This window comes from Hippocampus guttulatus, chromosome 10 (assembly GCF_054856545.1).
Source record: "Hippocampus guttulatus isolate MCC_2025c chromosome 10, RoL_Hgut_1.0, whole genome shotgun sequence".
NCBI classification, from domain to species: Eukaryota; Metazoa; Chordata; class Actinopteri; order Syngnathiformes; family Syngnathidae; genus Hippocampus; species Hippocampus guttulatus.
In genome coordinates this window covers 18,802,342-18,817,766 of record NC_141270.1, presented here as the reverse complement: position 1 = coordinate 18,817,766, position 15,425 = coordinate 18,802,342, and the positions used below count along the sequence as shown (strand labels likewise).

The following is a 15,425-nucleotide window of genomic DNA, read 5'->3' as shown; positions in this document are numbered from 1 at the left end:
ACCTTCGAAATACCGAGCCAACTATAATTATTATCGCCACAATCTTGTGCATGCATGCAGGCCGGGAATTTTCTGTCAACACTCAAACAATCGATTCCACTACCTGACACATTCTTTGACTGCAAAAAAATACTATGCCACCCCACTTCCTTCGGTGTTTACGGTATGATAGACAAAACATATCATAACTTTATTGTAAAAACAAAACAAAAAGTGCTGAGCACTATGTGAAATATTCATAAGGTGGCTGATTGTGAGGCATTTGTCTGCTGTGAACTAGCCAACAGATTGCATTCAAGCGCAGACATCGGCTCTCCTTTCTTGCGAGACGTCGTCTTTTCACACAAAACAAATACAAGGGTTTTTTGTTTTGTGTGTGTGTGTGTGTGGTTTTTTTTTTTTTTACAAGTCATGGATATAAGCATCACAGCCACAATCAGTCAAAATACCACTTTGTTTACAGAAATGGAGTCGGAATCAGTCAATCTGGCTTCCAATCCAGCAGGGTTCAAGTACAGTGCGATCAGTTTTGCATTCAAAGACTATGCTTCTATTACTTAAAAACATGACCACCCCCAAAAAAAGTTACTTTTTGAAGCTGTAATTTTTCCACAGACTACTGATGGTGGCCTGGAAACTAGGGTTGTTCTCGTTGTTTGTGGAGGATTTCTTCCTCAATCCACTGGCCCTTGCTGGGCCCAATGCGTGCACTTTTGTGGCTTTAACCAGACTTTTAAGCTTCTTGGGCTTCGACAGACCTGTGACCTGAGTGATGAAATGGGGAAAGGGAAACAAGGAGAAAGAAGACAATGAGGGGGTGGAAAAATCCATATACTGTACCACACATACCATCACATATAAAATGCAAGCATACCACATCATTTTCTTGCCCAAAAATATTCCCTTCCAAGTTATGTTGTCATCTCATTTTAGAACGAAAATAAGACATTTTTTAAAGACTGATTTTAGTGACAGCACTGCAGACATCAATACCGCTGTATGGAGGAGGGGGATACTTCTTGGCACATCGCTATTGGTCCTTATCCTGATTATGGAAAGCACTGAGTGCCCAGCTTGCGTAACCGTAAATTTACTGTCCCCTCAAAATAATTCAAAACACAGCCAGTAATGTCGAAATCACTGGGAGGAAAAAGTGACAACACCACCAAGGGAAAATGTAAAAATTGCCGATTATCCAAAATGCCTTTCATTGCCAATCACGAAAACAAAACACACAAACAAAAAAGATGATCAAACCCAGCTCACACATTACAGCCTGCAGCCAAGACGAGACCAGTCTGTGTGCAGTGAAGCTTCCCCTCCCAATATCTTTAACACCGCATGCTCCTGACCAAAACAGGAACTGAATCATAAGATATGCTTATGCAATTGTTTTTATGTACTGTCAATTTGAATTCATGTCCTGTTTTTCAATAGCAAAGAGATGGAAATTTGGATATGAATGTTTTTTTTTAATTTAAAAATATGATCTCTCAATTCATAATAAATAGCTAGAAGCTCCCCTAAAATTGAAAAATGTGCAGTTCGTCCGGGTGATCGTATTGGCCGATTTCACTCATGAATGATCGGTATCGAAGTCAGCAGCATAAAACCTTGATCGGACCGTCGCTTTCCCGTTTTGGGGCACAGTGCTCACCAGAGCTTTTCACAGGCTGCCACTAAAATTGTCTTTCATTTCGGATGATATGATACAGAGGGCTGGATTTAGCCCCAGGGCCTATTGTTTGAGACCGGTGGTTTATCTTTTTTTTTTTTTTTTTTTAATGGCGTAACATGCTGTTTCTTGGAATGTGGGAGGAATCTGGAGTCCCCAGTGAAAAGCCAGGCAAGCACAAAGAGAACATGCAAATGCCACACAAGAAGGAATTCGAAACTAGACTCTTGTGCATTGTGAGGCAGATGCGCTCAACCAGTCTTTCACCGTGCTGCGACAGTGACCATCATGACATGAAATAAACAAAAGAGGCCATCCTCGGTTCACGACGAGACCAAAATATATCTGGAGGCTGCCAACAGGGTGCAATGAAGTCAATTTAACAGCAGCGTATGAATCCCATCTTCACATGGCACAAGGGCAAGTGACCCCCCCCCCCCCCACCCCGAAAATATTTACTTTCTGACGTCACGATTGCATTATGTAAATAAGTGATAGATTAGGGTGCATTACCGCATTACAGCTAGTGGACAAATTTGTAACATTGTCATTGTAGGAACTAGGGGTTGAACCAATGAATCAATTAGTTGACTCCACTATTCCACATCGATGTTTAAAGCGTGAATCCTGCGTTTTGCGCATTTCGTCTTCCAGTCGGCAAATTTACTGAGGAGTTACGACGGCTGGGAATGCATCAACTGTGAAAACTGTACTCATTTTCCCCCCTCAAAATATTACATACACAACACCCCAAAAAGTTTTGGGGAAATTTTTGCAAATTTATTAAAAACAGTAAACTAAAACGTCACATGCATCAGAGTATTCATGGCCTTTGCTCATTACTGTGGATGCATTTTTGACTGTAATCCCAGCATGAAGTCTTTTTGAAGATGACGCCGCAAGCTTGGCACATCTGTCTTTGGGCAGTTTCACCCCAATCTGATGTCCTGAGCACTCTGGAGCAGGTTTTCATCCAGGATGTCTCTGGACATTGTTCATTCATATTTGCCTCCATCCTGACTCGTCTCCCAGTTCTTTTGGCTGAGAAGCATCCCAAAAGCACGATGCTGCTGCCAACACCATTCTTCACTTTAGAGATGGTATTGGTCAGGTGATGATCACTGACTGGTTTACTCCAAACATGACCCCTGGGATTCATACCAAAGAGTTCAATCTTTGGCTCATCTGAGAATTTTCTTTCTCCTGGTGTGAAATTTTTTAGGCGCCTGTTGGCAAACTCCAAGTGGGCTGCCATATGTCTTTTACGAAGGCGTGGCTTCTGTCTGGCCACTCGAGCATACAGGCCAGATTGGTGGAGTGCTGCAGGGATGTTGTCCCTTCGGGAAGGTTCTCCTCTCTTCACACAAAGGACCACTGGACCACCGGGTTCTTGGTCACCTTACTAAGGCCCTTCCCCCACGATCGTTCAGTTTAGATGGTAGGCCAGCTCTTGGAAGAGTCCTACTGGTTAGGATCTTCTTTCGTTTACAGATGACGAGTCCACTCTACTCATCGGAACCATCAAAGCAGCAGGAATACTATTCCCTCGATTTGTGCCTCAAAACAAGCCTGTCTCGGCGGTCGACACACAATTATTTTGACATCATGCGTGATTTGAGCTGTCATGCACCGTCACCTATGGGATCTTGTGTAGACAGATAGGTGTTTATCTTTTTAAGTTGTGTTTAATCAACTGAATTTACCACAACTATACTCCAATTAAGCTGTAGGAAACTTTCAAGGATGATCAGTGGAAACATGATGAGCTCAATTTGGAGCTCTGTGTCAAAAGCTGCGAATACTCAAATACATGTGATTTCTTCTTTTTTTTTGTTGGAATGAATTCACAAAGGTGGCACCTTGGTCGACTGGTTAGCGTGTCCACCTCACAGTGCAGAGGTGAAGTGTTCAACTCTGGCCTTCCTGTGTGGAGTTTGCATGTTCTCCCCGTACCTGCGTGGGTTTTCTCAGGGTGCTCCGGTTTAGTCGCACATTCCAAAAACATGCAAGGCAGGTTGATGGAACACTCTTAATTGGGCTGAGGTGTGATTGTGAGCATGGATGGTTGTTCATCTATGTCAGGGGTCGGCAACCCAAACTGTTGAAAGAGCCATATAGGACTAAAAAAAAAAAATTTGTCTGGAGCCGCAAACAAATAAAAGCCTTCTATAAAACTTACAATGAAGGAAACATATGCTGTAAGCATGTAGGAGACTGGACTGTCTCAGAATTGTTTATGTTATTCAGTCCTTTGTTGTGTGTTCAGAAACGGCCCCATAGAATTTATTTTGTGATTTCCTCGCTTGATTTTTTGTTTTGGTGCATTACTTTCGCATTTCTTTGTGTCAGTGAAGTGATCATTAATTTCAGTTTTTCGGAGGCTGTCTTTGAACGCCTCTCGAGTCGAACGAGATGAGAGAAGGCACGGAGTCGGACGCAGACGTGTCTGTGTTTGTCGAGACTGTTAAAAGCAAAAATAAAGTGTGCGTTTTAAAAAACCAACATCACAGCTCTGCTTTTTTGGAGCTGCAACATGTATCTATATCTATTTGAGCTATATTAGCCTACTATTAAAATATTTTTCCATTTTCAAACTTTTTATAAAGCTCCAGGGAGCCACTAGATGTCGCTAAAGAGCCGCATGCGGCTCTGGAGCCGCGTGTTGCCAACCCCCGATCTATGTGTACCCTGCGATTGGCTGGCAACCGGTTTAGGGTGTTCCCTGCTTACTACCCGAAGACGGCTGGGATAGGCTCCAGCACGCCCGTCCGTGACCCTTGTGAGGATAAAGCGGATCGGAAAATGGATGGATGGATGGATTAATTTACAGAAAATTTTAAAAAATCACATTGTCATTCTGTGGTGGTGTGTGTGGCCGTTTGGAGGGGGGTTATTCCATTTTGGAATGCGGCTGTAAGATAAAATGTGGACAAAGTGAAGTGTTGTGAACACTTTCCGGATTCACTGTATACATGTCTTTATGTGAAACCTGCCCGTGACGCAAGAAAGATTAGTGAGTATTGGCAAATCAAATCAATCAACCCCTACTAGGACCAGAACTCCGTTGTGAACCGAGGACCCCACACAATTCAAATTTTCTCACATATGGTGCCGCAGTTCGATAAACCCACCTTTAATTGTAACATTCCAAATGTATCCCCGGCTTCGTTGGCGCACGTGGGACTCTGCTCGGACTCAGAATCAATTTCCTGAGATAACGTGAAATACTATTTCAACATCAGGCACAAAATCATGCAAATCTGTTCATATACGTGGAAAGGCGGCTTAACTGCACAGGATGTATAGATTTGTACAAACTTACGGGCACTGAACAGGAGAAGTTGTGGCCACAGTGGAGTGTTTTGTCTTTGTATAAAGAAACAAGGGAAGGCTGGGACTGGGAAAAATAGGCGCTGTCCTGGGAAGAAAGAGAGACTTTGAGGTTGTCCTCCTCTTTTGGGCTTCTGTGAACTGAGGACTTAGTGGATAAGGAGAGACGGTCCTTCTTGTACTGGAACTGCTGCAGGCCATCCAGGCCTAAACTAGACTTCAGTGTCTGTGATCGATCAGTCGGGGGCGAACTGTCTGACCAGTTAAAGAGTCTGAGGCCCTGACTGCCTGAATGGGGGGATGTGCGATTCGGAGAAGGGGGTGGGCTGGGTGTTTCCACGCTTGGAGCTTCGGGCCCTTCTGAGCAGTCGGGCATGGAAGTGTGCTCAAGAGGGCTTGTAGCTTGGGGCCCCACACTCTGACCGAAACCCACCTGAGCAGATTCCTTTATATTGATGGCAGCTGAACTGGAATTGCTGAAGAATCTGCATGTGGAAACAAAGAGAGATTTAATCTTGCTGCATACTTATACAAAAATTTAAATCCCTATTGTTGAGAAATGGTATCGGTTTGAGGGGGGGGGGGGGGGGGGGTGATTCCAGCAGTTTTACTGAAGACAAAAGACTGTTATTAAAACATACCATCAATATGAATATCACCATTGCTAATATGTCTTCCTGTTGTTCAAGGTAAAAATGGAAAAAAAAAAAAAAAGATCACCTGCTGCTCATGGCCTGGTCTTCGTCATCGACATCCTGGTTCCTCCTCTGCAGGAATGTGGCAAAGCGGTTGCGTGGCCGTGGCAGACCGATTGGTATTAACTTTAATGTTTCTGGCTGCTGGTCTGACTTGGATCGCTTTACAACGGAGGAGTACTGCTGCAGAACATCTTGATCTGATAGACTCCTGTCTGTGGCAGGGAGAGAGAAGAAGGTGCAAATGCAGTCAAAGTGCACAAACCAAAATCATTTCCATTTGGGTTGCACAATATCGAAAAAAATTGTTGATATCCCGTGTGGGTGTCGACCATTGCTATATCGATATTATTGGGATATTGAACCCTTTCATGCACCCTGTAACCTGATAAGCTGTCCACTGTAGTAACCGCTGTCCCCGAAAGGGTCAACATGAACCGAAAGACATGACATGTATATTATCCAATGAAATAATTTTTTTCATGCGCCCAAATAATTGGTGGTTGAGCTAGAGCCTGTCCAGGCAGAGTTCACAAGGCGCATACAATATTGCTAATCAACCATTCACAAGTTGAGAGAAAGTCACAGTTCTGACCGCCAGTTAGTAGCATTTGGCTTAAATTGAACAACACACAAATACATCTCACAATTCAGCTTGTTAATTCTGTCAGCAGGTACCATCAATAAAAAAGTAAGGAGTCCGTTCCATTTGCACAAACATGCTGACCACATGATGTCGGATGCTTTGGTTCACGAGCTGTCACACTTTTCTCTTTAGCATCATTCTCACACAATTTGACATTGCTTTCATCAAATCTAATCTGGCAAAGCACCTCCAGGAGTAAACTTCAGTCAGTCATTAGGATATGGTTGGAGTGGGCGGGCTCGAGCTGTGGCGAGTGTCAGGTTCTGTTCCCCTACTGGGCAGCCAGCCTGATGCCAACCGGATGGCATCCTATGAGTGTTCAATTTTTTTACTTGTAGTGTGTGTGAAGACAGATCATGTTCATGATTTCTCATAATAATATTAATATTATTATTAATTCTAATAATATTCCACCAATGTAGGAATAATTAATATCAATGTGCAATACTTTATTCATATAAAGTGTTGGCAAGTCTTTATATTTTTGAATGATCACTTTGACAACAAAGCCTGTGGTCATTGGCGGCTACCTGGTGCGCACGGGCACCATGTTGGTTGACCCCTGCTCAAAATTAAGGTTTTCTGCCACAACTTCAGATCAGAATCGTGAGAAGATAACCATACTCGCGTTGTTTTGATGCATGAATGCATTCAACTTTATTTTAAAAAAATGGCTGGTAGACATGTTACATATTTTTTTTCCAGTGAGTAAATATTTTGTCAGTATAAATACATGCCAGGATGTATTTCAGCTTCATGTGACTGTCTCACCTTCTCGCGGTCTCTTCACTTGCACGGTTTTGCAGGGAAGCCTGACCGTAGCCAGGTTGATGACTCTCTCCTTCCCCCTAGTGGACGGGGGCCTGTCAGGGGAGGCAGAAGGCTGGGCCGGTGCAATCGACGTCACCTTCCCACTACTACTCCAAATACTGAGCCCAGCAGGACCGGGGACCCTGCTCTCATTCCAGCTGCGACTGCGGTGTTTTGCCAGCTGGGGAGAGATCTGGGAGTTATTCTGGATCAAAGAGGGCATTTCTGTCATTATTCTTAAAACAAGCCTCTTTGACCGTGGCCATCAACCTTTGCACTTCTCTTTCCCCATTTCACCTTCCAGTGTGATAGGGAGGGTTCGGGTCCACCCGCGCGCCTCTTTGTGTTGAAAGGAATTGTCGCGCTGACATTGTCAGCCATTTGATTGGTAACGGGGGAAAAAGAACGCATCAGGTACCTGTGTCATAGGATTGTCTGGGTTGAAGTCATCAATCTTCTCCATTGTGTTGATGTCAAGGTTCCCTAAGGCCATCTGCAAGGCTGTGTCTTCTCCGACAGGCCTACATCCGATACAGTTAAGGTACCTGTGCTGCCCAAGTGGGTAGAAAACTATTGAGAAATTTGCAGTTTCCGAAAACGTTTAAACCGCAATTCAGATTTATCCCACGAGCGTGTAGGATACACTCCAGCATAACTGAGAGTGGCCGGGTTGATGTCCTCTGCATACGGGTTGAGGGGGACAATCTTCCTGCTGACAGGATCAAATACCAACTGGTAAAGAAAGGTCTGATTGGCTCGGACAAATCCTTTGATGTACTCTTCGGGGACTGCGAGATCCATCTTTAAGTACTGGCCCATTTTCTTGATCACCTGACGCCAAAAGCAGACGGCACAATGCAAAACAAGTAATGCCAAACGCTTCAAGAGTGGTAACTCAGCACCTGAATTTGAACGCAAATCGGAATGTGCTGCAGTCTACAGTATTACTAACTCAGCATTAAAGTCATAATTACAGGAAATATTTGTGCAAAAAAAAACTGCTAGGCTATAATCATGCCTTCTTGTGACACGTGACAATCCCTTCATTTGGCGCTGTGTAGAAGACTTGATTTGGTGCTATATGTAACCCTGCAACTTTGCATGGCTGGACAGTCGTAAACAAATCAAAAACAAACCAGGACTGTACTAATTCAATATGAAATACTACATCTAACTGACTTTCTTCTTTTCCTAGATAATTTGGCCATAACATGTGATTGCTAATTGAAGAATGTTCATTTCATTGAACAAACTTTGGTAGGGCGGCCCGGTGGTCCACTGGTTACCACCCAGGCCTCACAGTGCAGAGGTGCAGGGTTCAATTCGGGCTCCGGCCTTCCTGTATGAAGTTTGCATGTTCTCCCCGTGCCTGCGTGTTTTTTCTCCGGGTACTCGTCCCACATTCCAAAAATATGCATTGCAGGTTAATGGAACACTTTAAATTGTCCCCGGGTGTGAGTGTGAGCGCAGATGGTTGTTCGTCTCTGTGTGCCGTGGCAACCAGTTCAGGATTTCCCCCGCCTACTGCCCGAAGACAGCTGGGATAGGCACCAGCACGCCCATGACCCATGTGAGTATAAGTGGATCAGAAAATGAATGGTAATAATTTGTATCTGCAACATGTCGTGCAAAGGTAATAGAAATGGTGAAACAGAAACTAGCCTTACACATTCAATATTTCTGATAATTCAATAGGTAGCACCTAAATTGAATATGCCATTTCAGCTCAGGCCTTTCTGTGTGGAGTTTCCCAGATTATTTTACAGAGAATCTGCCCATTATTTATCTGCATCTCATTGTGTTTCAGTGCATGCATGCCTGGTTCTCGGTGATTTCCTCTTTGCCCTCGCCACCTAGGCATTTTTGTGCATATGCAAAGTGAAACATATGAATGGAAAGTGATCTCACCTTAAGGATATCGGGGTCTTTTGCCAGTCTCAGCAGCTTGCAGGCCTTGCCCAGGCCAATACCATGCAGAGAGGCCAGGTAGTCACAGCCGGAGAGTATGCACATATAGCGAAACTTCTCCTCCGTGAAAACGTTGCCCAGGGAGCGACATCGACCAAGGTTGCGCTGGTCAATCTCCAGGCCGTTTCCCTCCTTGTCCATTTTTAGGATCACCTGTGTTGTTATGAAAGATCTTGTCTGACTTGTGATGATATCTGGCAAGTCATACATAGGACAGCAACATATTGTGACTCCTTTTGATTGAATTGTTGCCGAGTACAAAATGTAGCTCACCTCTTGGCCATGCTTCATAGAATTATTACTGTACTGTAACTATTGTACTTTTGCACTGGGTGCTGTTGCTAAAACTATAGCTGAGAGACAGAGCCCTCAATATGAAATAGAGCAGTGCGAGAGCTACAGTTTATGGTTCATATTAACACCTCTCCCACAGTGTCTATCGCATCTGAGCATTAATTGATCTTCATTTCTTTCAATACCTTTTTACAGCCAAATGCCAGAAGGTCAGAGTCTTCTGTGATGACTGCATGAGCCAAACCAGACTTGGTCAGGTATGCCAGTTGAGCATCAGCCTCATATGGGGCCACGACACAATCTACTCCCCTCGCCCTCGCGGCCTTGGACAACAAAACACATACACCGCGAAGAGTGTTACTTCTTCGCGACTCGCATTACTGTACCATAAGTCTGGAGCGTGACATGAAGTGGATACTCACTTTTCCTCCTAAAAGACCCTTAACAGTTCATCAATGTAAATGCAAGAATGTATGTTTGCTTGTCTGTGTTCTGTCAAGTGACTAGTGATCAGTCCAGGGTGTACCGTACCTCTTACAACCCTATTGAGAACAATCCATACAAAAATGACATTAACTCATATTGACGTAGTTTACATTCTAATAAATTACACACCCACAGACATGTGTCATTTATAATCCTATTTTTACAGTATATGTGGTTGTTAGTGATATATTAAAACCTAGTGGCATTTGATAATCAGACTGAAGAAATAAAACTGGTGGCAAAAAGTATATTGAAAACTCTTCACTGTTGGGATGCAGCTTTAAATTGACTTACTTTCACTTCCCTCTATCTCATTGTAGTGTATTCTTATTCAAGATCTCTTGTTGAAGTGGGATTCATGTACAGCAAAATTGAAAAGGTATCACGTTGATCAGACCGCAAAATAACATTTCTTGTTTGAGCAACTACACCAGACGTTCATAGCACTACGTGGGCACAAATCAGAAGAAAGCAGGAACACAAGAGAGAGTGTGGGCACCTTAATCAGATTATGTGCCATGGCTGGAGTGATGTTGACACACCGGGTAAAACAGTCTCTGGCCTCAGAAAGTTTGCCCTCTCGTAGCAGTTGCCGGCCTTTTTGGAGGTTTGATTCTCGACGCCTGGGGGGCACATGGATACGGTATATGCACAGTGATGGTATATATTTTGCAAATACAATGACATTTATTCTTTCAATATATCGTATCAAAGCTCAACAAAAAACAGGATTAAAGCTAAATGCGAGTATGTTTGATTTTTCGGTGGGGAAAATGATTGATGCTGCAATAGAACTTCAATCAATACTGCCAGGCTACAATGACAAAGACACTTGTTTTAATGTGTTATTTCTATGGAACATATTACAAATATCTTCATCACATCTTCTCTACAATAAGCAATGTTGAAATCCACAAGTTTTAACTCAGATACTGTATATCAGAAATAATACTGTGATATTAAATGTATTGCCATTTTCCAAAGTAAAAACCAGAGCCAGTCCACTTTGCACTTCCACTCAAAATAAGTTGACAAACACAGTTTGATTGGGACTTTTCTTTTTGGCCACTCGACATTTGTTTCATTATATCTATTTTTTTTAAAAATTCATTTAATTTTGTGTTCTACAAGGTGTTTCGTAAAGTCTGGACACAAAGTAAAAATACAACTGCAAACAACATCTTCAATATCGATACATCTTTTTATTGTACTTGATGAAATTAACAATTCAATTACTCATTTTAAATCAAGGCCAGTGCTGGTTCTGACAGTTTTTACCACAACTATGCTCATTGTCTGGCCACCAACATGAAAGGGTGTCAGACCCTGCAATATATTTACAGTTGACCCCCCGCTATTCCCAGAGAATAAGGACCAGGCCTGTGCATCAATAGCGAAAATCTGCATATAATTGACGCCCACTCAAATGCATGTATTATGTATTTCATCCTATTTAAATTATTCGCTCAATTTTTTTCTGCCAAAAATTGGCATCGGCCCCAAAACTCCATATCAGTTGTATATCCATATCAGCCCAAATAAAGAGTCCAACACTTCTACAGCATCTGATCTCCATTCATATACAGTATTTGCAAAGTTTAAACTCACTCTCTGCGAGCCTTTTCCACTTCTCGTTTTGAAGGAAGATTACGTCCATCGAATACCAGAATTGGTTTCACATTGAAGGAAACCAGCATGTCCACATATTTCATACAGTACCATACATACCTAGAAGTGGGCACATACAAAAAACAAACATTAACACACTCGCAAATCTCAATTTGCGAAGATTACAACAAACAAAGATTTTGCAACCAATATATCTTCAAATACACTTACTGATCAGTTGGTTCTCCTTTAGCGAGCTTCTCAGCACATGAAAATGCTCCTTTATGAAGCCAACAGTATGTGTCTACAGCCACCGTCTGGCCTTTATATTTCTTCACATTGATTGGCTCTCCTGCATCTTTGATGAACTGCAGTAGGCCAGGGATGCCCATGTTCGGAGTTCACACTGAAACACAAACTTCAAATAATTAGGGTTGCAAAGGGGTGGTACATTTCCAGCAAATGTTCAGTACATTTTTTTATGATAAGTAAAGCTGGGGGATTTTGGAAATACAGTGTTCCCCTGCTATTGGTGAGGAACCAAGTAATTGCGATAATCTGCGTATAATTGATGCCCCATTGTCAAAAAGGTGATGTGCCCACAATGCCACAAGATGGAAGTAAAGCACTACTTTTGTCAAGTGAAACCCCTCAACTCATTTTAGCCAAGATTCCACAACACAGCACCAAAGTAATACATTTTATTTGCTTTGGTCTGTGCAGAAAACAGCAATAGGTGAGTTTTTTCAGCAAATAACAAAGAAAAGTTTCACGGAAAAAAATTACAAATAAATGAATTTGTTGATGTCTGTCTGCAATTATGCGGGATGCACTGTGCGGTGGACCCCTGCATACTCGCAATTTGGAACCGACGGATTTGCATATACGGTGCTGTTCAAAATAATAGCAGTGCAATGTGACTAACCAGAATATCCCTGTTTTTTTGTATATTTCTTATTGCTACATGCCAGACAAGTTACCAGTAGGTGCAGTAGATTCTCAGAAAATAAACAAGACCCAGCATTCAAAATAGGCACGCTCCGAAGGCTGTGCAATTGGGCAAATAGTTCAAAGGGGTGTGTTCAAATAAATAGCAGTGTGGCAACCAATCTGTGAGTTCATCAATTTTGGGGAAGAAAAAAACAGGTGTGAATCAGGTGGCGCCTATTTAAGGATGATGAAGCCAGCACAGGCTGAACATGCATTTGAGGAAAATGGGTCGTTCAAGACAATGCTCCGAAGAATGGCGTTCTTTGATTAAAAAGCTGATTGGAGAGGGAAGAACCTATAAAGAGGTGCAAAAAATTGTTGGCTGTTCAGCTAAAATGATCTCCAATGCCTTAAAATGAGTGGAAAAACCAGAGACACGTGGAAGAAAACAGAAGACAACTATTAAAATAGACTGGAGAATAACCAGAATGGCAAAGGCTCAGCCAATGATCAGCTCCAGGACGATCAAACACAGTCTGCAGTTACCTGTAAGTGCTGTGACAGTTAGAAGACGTCTGTGTGAAACAAATTTATTTTCAGGAATCCCTCTCCGTTACAAAAAAGGCATGTGCAGAAGAGGTTACAATTCGCCAAAGAACACATCGACTGGCCTAAAGAAAAATGGAGGAACATTTTGTGGACTGATGAAAGTAAAATTGTCCTTTTTGGGTCCAGGGGCCACGGACCGTGTGTGAGACGACCCCCAAACTCTGAATTCAAACCTCAGTACACATTGAAGACAGTGAAGCATGGTGGTGCAAGTGTCATGGTCTGGGCATGTTTCTCCTACTCTGGTGTTGGGGCCCATTTATCGCATACCAGGGATCATGGATCAGTTTGTGTATGTCAAGATACTTGAAGAGGTTATGTTGCCTTATGCTGAAGAGGACATGCCCTTGAAATGGGTGTTTCAACAAGACAATGACCCCAAACACACCAGTAGACGAGCAAAGTCTTGGTTCGAAAACCAATACAATTAATGTTATGGAGTGGCCAGCCCAATCACCAGATCTCAATCCAATCGAGAACTTGTGGGGTGATATCAAAAATGCTGCTTGTGAAGCAAAACCAAGAAATGTAAATGAATTGTGGAATGTTGTTAAGCAATCATGGAGTGAAATAACAACTGAAAGGTGCCACAAGTTGGTTGACTCTATGCCACACAGATGTGAAGCAGTTATAAAAAAACTGTGGTCATGCAACTAAATATTAGGATTGCTAAATCCTACCTTTTTTTGGAAATACAAAATAGTTTTGAGTTTGTACAGTCAACAGCAGACACTGCTATTTTTTTTGAACACACCCCTTTGAACTATTTGCCCAATTGCACAGCCTTCGGAACGTGCCTATTATGAATGCTGGGTCTTGTTTGTTTTGAGAATCTACTGCACCTACTGGTAACTTGTCTGGCATGTAACAATAAAAAATACACTAAAAACCAGGGATGTTCTGGTTAGCCACATTGCACTGCTATTATTTTGAACAGCACTGTGTGTGGTGTATAAACGTGTCCATCTGAAATCAATTATCCAATAGGAGGCGAATATCTGCCACCTTATCCCATACATCAAATCAAGATGCTTACTGTACTTATTTTTAGCTCGACTGTGTTGTTATATCTTAACCACCAGGACATTTTCTTCAAGTGTACAATTCAAATCACTACAAGTCCAGATACGACGCATTCGATACAATTTAATTTATGTTTCTCTTCGTTCATCAGTCACCTACAAAGCGGACCATTTGTCATCGACGCAGGTGACTTTAATTCTTCTAAATTTCCCACACGGGATTGATCAGGGGAAAACGTGAACGATATTCTGATTGCCAACGGATAAGTAATCAAACCTTGTTGAGTGTTCAGGACCTCCTGAAACGATGCAAAATTTACTGTACACTCCTGTGAAATGTAGTAACGTTCGCAAAAAAGAAAAATTATGTCCTCGCAAAATGGTTTATTCTTACACGATTGGAATGCTTAGACATAAGTCGGTGCAGGAGTAGAGCAGTTATAGTCGTGACCAGCCAGTCAGTGAGGAAAAGAATAGTATGAAACATTTTCATCGTTTTGGACGTGTGTCAGAGTAAACAGAATTATCAGCGCATCAACCATGACACGGGGTATGGAACCCAAATTAGGTGCTTTGACCGTTTGCTTTCGCTGGTAATATGAATAAATGATATGAGTAAGAAAGGCAGTCCGACATAAATAGCACAAAGAAGCATTTTGAAAACATACCTCTTCTCGGTTAATTCACACTCCGATCCGTAGCTGACTGACTGCAATGCACAAGGAAATGACGGGGTATATGGTAGTTTAGTTTTAGCGGTAAATGGGTAAGAATGGCTACGATTGGATAAAAAGGCGGAAGAGGCGGAGTCCTATACGTCACTGGAAGCGCGCCTCATCACTGTATGTCTGATTATCCGGGTTCTCCGGTTTCTGTTTTTGGAATGTGGGAAACTGGAAAATGAAATTGAATTTTCATGAATATATAATATCCATTCATTCATTATCCTCGCGAGGGTTTCGGGCATAGTGAAACCTAGCCCAGCGATCTTCAGGAAGTTGGGGATTTTCACAAGGGTCACGGGCGTGCTGGAGTCTATTCCAGTGTAGGCGGGGTACACCCTGAACTGGTTGCCAGCCAATCGCAGGGCTCACCTAGACAAACAAACCATTCAGTTTAGTAAAACGATGTTTAAAATTAGTTAATCCGGTTTTAAAATTAAAGTCCTCTTGCGCCATTTAAAATTAATCTCAGTTTGGCGAACCACAGTTTAGTTGCTTACAAAGATGAGTGAAAGCAATGGGGATGATTGTCGATAATAAAACTAAATTAATATGTAATCATGCCCTCAAACCATCACCAGACGTGCGCTGTCAGAACCTCGAGGCCACATTCATGCCACAACCGCCACT

At 42.4% G+C, this 15,425-nt stretch overlaps 1 protein-coding gene and 1 long non-coding RNA gene across 6 annotated transcripts in view; one reads left to right on the top strand and one right to left on the bottom strand.

Moving 5' to 3' along the window:
• The window catches only part of LOC147199515 (uncharacterized), a 28,494-nt gene extending 17,033 nt beyond the window's left edge, over positions 1 to 11,461 (top strand). For 2 of the 5 annotated variants that reach the window (XR_015101971.1, XR_015101968.1), the window contains 2 exons: positions 7,199 to 8,726; positions 9,614 to 11,461. This is a non-coding gene — a long non-coding RNA (uncharacterized LOC147199515). Of the gene's footprint in view, positions 1 to 5,854; positions 5,939 to 7,152; positions 8,727 to 9,613 lie in introns of those variants that run through there. The other 3 variants (XR_015101969.1, XR_015101967.1, XR_015101970.1) reach the window with 2 other exon arrangements.
• exo1 (exonuclease 1) lies at positions 294 to 14,784 on the bottom strand. Its single transcript, XM_086121439.1, has 13 exons — positions 14,742 to 14,784; positions 11,744 to 11,918; positions 11,513 to 11,632; positions 10,404 to 10,527; positions 9,604 to 9,741; positions 9,065 to 9,277; positions 7,800 to 7,987; positions 7,575 to 7,677; positions 7,118 to 7,337; positions 5,726 to 5,915; positions 4,998 to 5,490; positions 4,807 to 4,884; positions 294 to 765 (listed from the first exon to the last, which is right to left on the bottom strand). The coding sequence occupies exons 2-13, from the start codon at positions 11,902 to 11,904 to the stop codon at positions 586 to 588; spliced, it is 2,208 nt and encodes a 735-aa protein (XP_085977565.1). The 5' UTR covers positions 11,905 to 11,918; positions 14,742 to 14,784; the 3' UTR covers positions 294 to 585.
• Between the last annotated feature and the right edge of the window lie 641 nt (positions 14,785 to 15,425).